Below are 7,981 nucleotides of genomic sequence, written 5' to 3'. Positions count from 1 at the left end.
GCAAAACACTGTGAAGTTTGCAACTCTGCAGCAGATATCACATGTCCGCCCCCCTCTCCTTCTCCTCCTCTCTCTGTGGAAACCTAATAGTTAAACCTAAACTGCAAAATGTTTAACTTATCGATTTAGTTCTCATTGAGTGACGGCAGCTGGGCACGCAGATCAGAGTGCTGGCACACGCAAATGGGCACCTCATCCATCAAGAGAGGAGGAGGAGGGGGGGATTATGGCTTTTATTCTAATCTTGGACTGAGGGGTGGAAGGAGAAGCGAAAGTTGCATTTATTCTGTTTTTTTTAAAGAAACTGGGCAGCCGTGTTTCTGCGCGTCTCTGGAGAGGATATGTCCCCAAAAAAAAAATTAAAAAGAAAAAAAAAAATGTCGCCAAGAAGGAACCATGAAGGGACGATTCTGTTGTGTGTTATTTTAACTTTACGCGCGGAGTTAACTCAGTGTTGTTTTAGGGAAGACAAAAAACTATGTGGACATTTAAATGTGTAAACAAACAAAATACATAAATAAATAAATAAATTTTAAAAAAAAACAAAAACAAAAAACAAGATGGAGTGAAAAGCTGAACCACCATTTCTGTGTGTCTACCTTGGTAACACAAACGTCAGGCTCGGTTTACTGGCCACAAGTGCTGGTAATAAATATTCATGACGCCGGCGCCTGCGCCTTCCCGATATCTGAGTGTTTGTCATTTTTCGCAGACTCGAGCGTAAATACATTTTAAAGTGGATGGGTTTTTTTTGTTTTTTGTCGCCGCGCCTCCTATTTGATCTGGAGTCACTATCAGCGCAACTGCGAAGACGCGCTTGCGAGCCTGTCGTCGACTCCTCCGTTTACGAGCATTTGATTCTCGACACCAGCGTAGTGAAATGTGTGTGTGTGTGCGTTTGCGTGAGTGTGTGCGTGTGTGTGTGTATGCAGACGCGACAAGAAGGCATGAGATGGAAATTAAACAGCACCGTCAGGGTTCATGCCTCGCGTTGGGCACGTCTGGCTGCGTTTTTTTGGAGACTATAACGTTTCTCTCTTCAGTAAAAACATGTGCAGGGAATTAAAATAAAGGAGGAAGAGGAGGAGGAGGAGAAGGGGGGGAGGAGGAGGAGGAGGAGGAGAGGGGGAGAAAAAGTCAAGGCCGTAATGAGGCAAATAAGAATGAATCCAAACAAAACTCCAAATGTTTTCCAGGAGAGTATTTTTCCATCATTAGAAAAAGGCTCTAAAACAAGAATTTCTACATTTTTTCCTCCCTCTCTCTCTCTCTCTCTCTCTCTCTCTCTCTCTCTCTCTCTCTCTCTCTCTCTCTCTCTCTCTCTCTCTATGTCTCTCTCTCTCGCGCGGGTTCACAGGATGGACACACACATATTTTCTAAGCTTCCTTATCTGCGCGTTTGACACATACATGGCGCACGTGTGCAGCCTGGAAACCGCACGAGATAGTATTTTTCTTTCTTTTTTTTTTTTTCTTCTAACACATCCTGCCCCCTTTTTTAAACTATTTATATTTCCAACTACATGTGAAGATGTTTTCTACGACAGCTTTGCCTTTTTTTTCTCTTTTCTTTTTTTTTGGTAGCCAAAGTGACTTCTCCTTCTCCTCCTCCTCTCAGGACGGATTCACACGCGCGCGTTTTTCCTCCCTTCCTCTCCTCTCCTCTCCCACCCAAACCCTCCCAGATAGATAGTGTTAAATAGAGTCGAAAAAAGTCATTTTATTACCATCCTTCATTTATCTCCACATTTAATAGTCCGTGAAAAGAAAATATGAATACATTTCAATACATTTTCCCCCCAAAAAAGGAAAAAAAATAAGATAAAATGGTGATGTTGGAGTCGTGGATGTTTTCTCCACACACACACACACCCCTCCCTTGCTTCTGTGTGTGTGTGTGTGTGTGTGTGTGTAGATTCTTTTTAGGATTAAGAATTTTCGGTTGTGTTTCGTCTGTGTGCAGCAGTTCTGACAAAGCTGCAGACTGACAGATCGTGGGGCTCCGTGCGCACTGGCAGTGTTAACCATGATCACTGGCGGCTGCTGATGTGATCTCTGCCTAATGGGGCGGTCAAGCAAGCTGCAGCCAGGAACAATGAGGGGGCCACATTGACTCCTCGTCTCCCCCCCCTCTCTCTATCTCTCTCTCTCTATCTCTATCTCCCCCCTTCCCCTTTTAAAAATCTAGGAAATCCGACAAACGGCAAGAAAAATAAATTAGATTCCCGAACAATTAAGTAACGCGACTTTTTTTTATTCCGAGCTTTTTTCTTTCTTTCTTTTTTTTTTTTTTTTAAATGCGCAGAAGGAACAACCGGGCGTGATTAATCGATTTAATTTCCCACATTACTGCGGGGCAAAGTGTTGGATGTTAATTTCCGATAAACAGAAGATGCAAGAGAGGAGAGGAAGAGGAGAGGAAGAGGAGGGAGGGGGGAGGGAGGGAGGTGGATTTACTTCTTACTGACTGTCAGGGAAGTCTGAGACATAACCTTTAGCTTTGGATGACACACAAACACACACACACGCACACACACACACACTGACTCTCTCTCTCTCACACACACACAGTTGCAAAATCATGCACAACACAATTATTCGTGCAGCTAAAACATTGGGTAATGCGTAAATCGATACCGCGCCAAATGAAGTATTACGCACCAAAGTTCCACACAGCAGCAAAAGGAAACACCTCCAGAACGCAGTCTTTTTTTTTTTTTTTGCATTATTGTATTTTTTTAATCCTTTAATATAGTACGAAAAATGTATCCAAACATTTTTTTATTTTTGACCTTGTTGTTGTTGTTGTAAACTAAAAAAAAAAAAAAAAAATGTTTTAAACATACGAGCGCATTTCTCCATAAATACCGACCAATTTTTCTAAACACGGTCCTTTTTTTACATGCGGATAAATATGGAAAAGAATCGAGCTACCTTTTTAACATGTAAGAATACTTTTTCCCTTCCAGACAACAAACAAAACAAAACAAAAACAAAACAAAAAAAGCAATTGACAGAGAGAAATATTTTTTTTTGTTTGTTTGTTTATATTTATATCACGTACATAAACAGATTGACACGGAATTTTTTTTTCAGGCTTTCACTACACGATTTTTTTTTATCGGACATGACATTAAATAACAACAATGAATACTGTGCTACTCAAACTGGACCTTGGACGAAAAATGTTGTTGCACTGAATAAGGCTACAAAAAGCACATTAATACTAAGAGTCGGTTAGGTTCGACGTGTAGAGAGACTTGTAGTAATACTGAATAATTCACATTTGGTTCACAACTATAACATTCTGTTCAATGAAGTCTATTCATCGCAAATATTCTTTAAAACCATCTCATTTTTCCATATATCTAGGGACCAACATTTGTCACAAATTCTTCCCTTAAACTGTGATAGAACTATTTACAAAATAAAATATTACATTTTTTCTTCACCTCCTCCCTCCTCCTCCTCTCCTCCACCACCAGCACCAGCACCATCTCCACCTCCTCCACCACCACACAGCGTGGTTGAAATCCTTATGTACAAAAAGAAACAATGTCAGCCCCCCTCCCTCCCCTCACCCTCCCCCGCAGATAGCATGCGTTATGAGATCTCTCTTTTTTTTTTTTGGAAGAGGAAAAAAAAAAAGTCTCTGAGTAAAAATTTAAAAAAAAAAAGAGAGAAATATCGAGAGAGGGTGTGTGTGTGTGTGTGTGTGTGTGTGGAGAGAGGAGAGGAGGAGAGGAGAGGGGGAGAAAGTTAAACTCGGTGGTTGTCCTCGCCTCCTTTTTGTCCATGCATTCTCTCTCATTGACTTTAAAAGACAGCCTTTAATTGATCGTTCGGGCCTCCCGTGTTTTCTCAGTCCACGTCTCACTGGCTGACTTTTTTTTTTTCTTTTTTTTTTATAAAGTCTTTGATTTTCCAAGCAGTTTTTTTCCTCTCCTCTTTTTTTAAATGTCTTTCTTTTTCCTCATTCATTTTTTTGTTTTGCTGTTCAAAAATATTTTTCTTTTTCTTTTTCTTTTTTTTTTTTACACGTACCATTCATTGAAATTTGACGACAGCGTGCTGTGGCTGGTCGTGTGGTGTACTGCTGAGGCTGCTGGTGATATGGAGCTGCTGCTCTGGTTCTCTGTGGACGGCGATACTATGGTGGGAGGTGTGGACGACTCGTACCCCGAACTGGCCGCCGGAGATGGCTGCGGTCCCGGATTGGTGGATTCGTGGACCTTCGACAGAGAGGAAGAGAGGATGTTTTTAAAAAAACATGCTGCACGTCGGTGTTTGTCGCTGGGTTTGTTTTTATTCTAAGACATGAAAATCTCTGAGATAAAATCGTCAAAGCAAAATTAAAACTTCCTCCTCTGGCTGTCCTCTAAAGCCAAAACACTACTTGTCCTCATTAAGATCTTAATCTCATTTGTCGGTTGAGAGAAAAGAAAGAAAAGAAAAGGGGTGTCAGAGCGAATTAACTTATGCTTCTCTGTTCTCTGGAATAAGACAAAAAAAACATGCAGCCATTTTTCTCCTATTAGCACACAACATTTCTGTTATTTAATCTCGCTTTCCTGCAAAAAAATATCATCCAAAATAGAAAAAAGCAAACATGCAGTTACAAAATTGTATAATTCAGGAATGAAAAATGTTAAATCCTTAGAGTTTTACCTTCATGTGTTTTCGGAGGGAGCTGGGGTGTGTGTAGGACTTGTCGCACATTTTGCACAGATACGGTTTGTCCGACGTGTGGACGTGCATGTGTTTCTTGCGGTCGCTGCTGTTCGCGAACCGCCTGTCGCAGCCTTCAAACTCACACTTAAACGGCTTCTCACCTAAAGCGCACACACACACAACCACATGGAGAGAAAGAGGGAAAGGGAGGGGAAAAAAGCACAAATTTGAACACTTGATTTCAAAAACTCTACATTTTTACGCAGTGAAGAATCCAAAAAAAAAAAAAAAAAGGCAGCATTTGTTTTGTCCTTCATTTTACAGCCTGGCAATTAATTTGGATTTAACCCACTCAGCCTCGTGGATTGAATCGAATTAATAAAGATTTGAACGTGCACACTTTTAATATAAAATAAATTAACAAACGCTTTAAAAAAAAAATAAAAACAAGAGCGTGTGAAATATTTTCTGTTGACAACTGCACTGAATCACATGCCAGCGAGGAGAGCCAGCTGCCTAATAAATAATACAGCCGGAGCGCATGCATATTTTGCTGGATGAGACGTTGTCAGCGTGGATTTTATTTTTTGGCATTAAAAAAAAAACAACTAAATAAATAAATGAATAAATAAAAAGGAGCGCTCGGTTCTTTTGCGCGGATCTTACCGGTGTGAGTCCTTTTGTGAATTTTTAGATTTTCCGATCGGGCGAACACTTTGCCACAGCCCGGGAACGGACACGGAAAGGGCTTTTCTCCGGTGTGTACTCTGATATGATTCACAAGTTTGTATTTGGCTTTGAACGGCTTCCCTTCTCGGGCGCACTCCTCCCAGAAGCAGATGTGGTTGGTCTGCTCCGGTCCCCCCACATGCTCCACCGTCAGATGGGTCACCAGCTCGTGCATCGTGCTAAAAGTTTTGTTGCACGACTTTTTGGGGTTCGTCAGCTGCTCCGGCTCGACCCACTTGCAGATGAGCTCTTGCTTGATCGGCTGCCGCATGTATCGAAAGAAGGCCCCTGCTCCGTGGTGTGCGGCCATATTCATGTTCATGGGGCCGTAGCCGTGCAGCTGGGTCGACGCGTAGTGGTCGGACCGCGGGCTCGTAACGTGGCCGTACTGGTCGGCCCGTCCGTACATGTCCCCCGAGAAGCCCAGCCGCATCTGGCTGTTGACCACGTTGGAAGACGCATGGCTCGCCGCTTGCTCGTGGAGCCCCGGGAAGAGCAGGTGCCCCGCCGCATCTGAGTGTCCATGTGGCCCTGCGAAACTTCCGGAGGCGAACAAACTGTGCTGCGCGCCGGTGGCGTCCCCGAATCCCCGATTTCTGAAGAGAAAGTCCCTGGTGGAGTTGAAAGCCGCCGTGGAGTAAGAGCCAACGTGGGTCGGATGGTGGTGGTGTCCCAGGGCGGCCGCCGCGTAGCCGGGCGCCTGGGAGGAAAACGCCGTTTGTCCGGATCCGATGTCGTGGGAGCTGTGGTTTATTTTGAAGGCGCCCATCCCATCCGCGAACGGATTGATCCCCAACGCCACTTCTCTCTCTGTGACTTCGCCTGTTGAGTGATGCCGCGAGGAGCCGAAAGTAGTGACTCCTATGGTGGGATACTGCGGTCCTGCGTCCAAGAGCATCTTCAGTCTAGACTCGCCGAGACGACTGAGAGCAGAAATCACAAAATCACGCGCAGATATTCTTCCTCCCCCTCTCTCTATCTCTTGGACCTCACTCGACTGAGCAAACTCTCCAATCCACCGATTTTCCCTGTTTACTTTCTAGGACGCGAGGAATTCCCCTATAGCGCGCATCCGATGCACACGCAGAACCATGTATACATGCAATATTGTCTTTTGCGGTTTATCTTCCTGTGGCGCAACTTTCACCTCCTCAGTCAGGCGGTGAGCTCTAGACTGATAGTCGCAATCATTCCTGCAGATAAATGAATTGAAAAGACAACACAGTCCAGCCCTGATGAATGGGAGAGGAGGGGGGCGGACACGTGGCCCCGCAGCCGAGCGCCCATTGGCGGAGCCCCTTTCCCCCCAATAACATCCACTCACCAAATAACAATCCACGGCGCAGGGCCCACACTTCTATTGGCCTCTTTGCATCATCAATCCCAGATATTGTGAGATTGCTGACTGTGAATTTGGTTAAAAGGCTGAATAACAGCAAAAAAAACAAAAAAGTTGAGGCGCAGGAGAAGAGAACTGGATTTGTTAAAAAAAAAAAAAAAAAGAACAAGAAAAAAAAAATGGGCAAAGCACATGTTGTGGACATGTAGTGAATTAAGTGCTTATCAGGCAAATGTGTCAGACCGTCTTTGTTAACATGGAGGTTTGAGATTAGCAAGCAAACCGTGTGCTGATGTCACTTCTGCGCTTTCTGTGCATCAATCCATGAACAAGCACACAACACACGTGTGACTCACCGCCACCAGCGTGCTAAACACACCTGCACAGTATCCCAAAGGTGGGACCCCAGAGGACGAGCTATACGTCCTTTTCTTCTCGGGAAACCCCCCCAACTCCCCCGTGGGGGACACACACCTGAGGTCTGACATGTCCACTGTCAGCACTCAGTCGTCATCAGCGCCTCCATGTTTGATACTTTTTTTTTTTTTTTTACGTTTGAAGGAAATCCACGCAAGGTTTTGTTTTCTGACCACAGTGTTTCTGCTCACACACCAGTGCAGCGTCTGTGCTTTAGATTCCCACATCATCATCACCACCACCACCACCACCACCACCACCATCATCATCATCATCATCATCATCATCATGCTCACCACCACCAGCAGCAGCAGCAGCAGCAGCACCTCACCTTGGCTCTAAGGGCCCGTGTTTAACCTGGATGCACTGGTTTACACACCTAATGTATCCATCACGATTTGGCTTGTGCAAGTCACTCAGTCTTTCCTCTTCTTCTTCTTCTCTTGCAGGCCAGTGATGCATAGCCTGTGTGCAAAACGTTGCGGGTTGTCGAAGTTATCAAGTGGGATTTGCGGCGCTCTCTGCAGGAACCTCCGGCTGCTAGAGTTCAAAGCCACATGCGCAGGCGTGCCATGCGAACCATTAAAATATCGACTTGGCTACCAGGCTAGTTTCCTTGCGAGGCATTCTCCAAAAAAAAAAAAAGAAAAAGAAAAAAAAAGGCCAGGGGGAAAAGAGGGGGAAGTTTAGTTGTTCTCAACTTAACAAGTTAGACCTTACAAACTCGACCCACCGCTCTGCTGTGCGCAAATTGGAGGGCTCTTTCAACAGGTGGAGGAACGGTAAGAATGACACATCACTGAACAAGTCAAGGAGTGCAGGTCA

General features: G+C 44.4%; 1 protein-coding gene across 1 annotated transcript; it reads right to left on the bottom strand.

Moving 5' to 3' along the window:
- Positions 1-3,026: 3,026 nt before the first annotated feature.
- zic1 (zic family member 1 (odd-paired homolog, Drosophila)) lies at positions 3,027-6,621 on the bottom strand. Its single transcript, XM_037079146.1, has 3 exons — positions 5,338-6,621; positions 4,669-4,832; positions 3,027-4,232 (listed from the first exon to the last, which is right to left on the bottom strand). The coding sequence occupies exons 1-3, from the start codon at positions 6,296-6,298 to the stop codon at positions 4,035-4,037; spliced, it is 1,323 nt and encodes a 440-aa protein (XP_036935041.1). The 5' UTR covers positions 6,299-6,621; the 3' UTR covers positions 3,027-4,034.
- Between the last annotated feature and the right edge of the window lie 1,360 nt (positions 6,622-7,981).

Source organism: Acanthopagrus latus, chromosome 19, assembly GCF_904848185.1.
Source record: "Acanthopagrus latus isolate v.2019 chromosome 19, fAcaLat1.1, whole genome shotgun sequence".
Lineage (NCBI taxonomy): Eukaryota > Metazoa > Chordata > Actinopteri > Spariformes > Sparidae > Acanthopagrus > Acanthopagrus latus.
The sequence above is the reverse complement of the archived record's forward strand: the minus strand, read 5'-3'. Positions and strand labels throughout refer to the sequence as shown.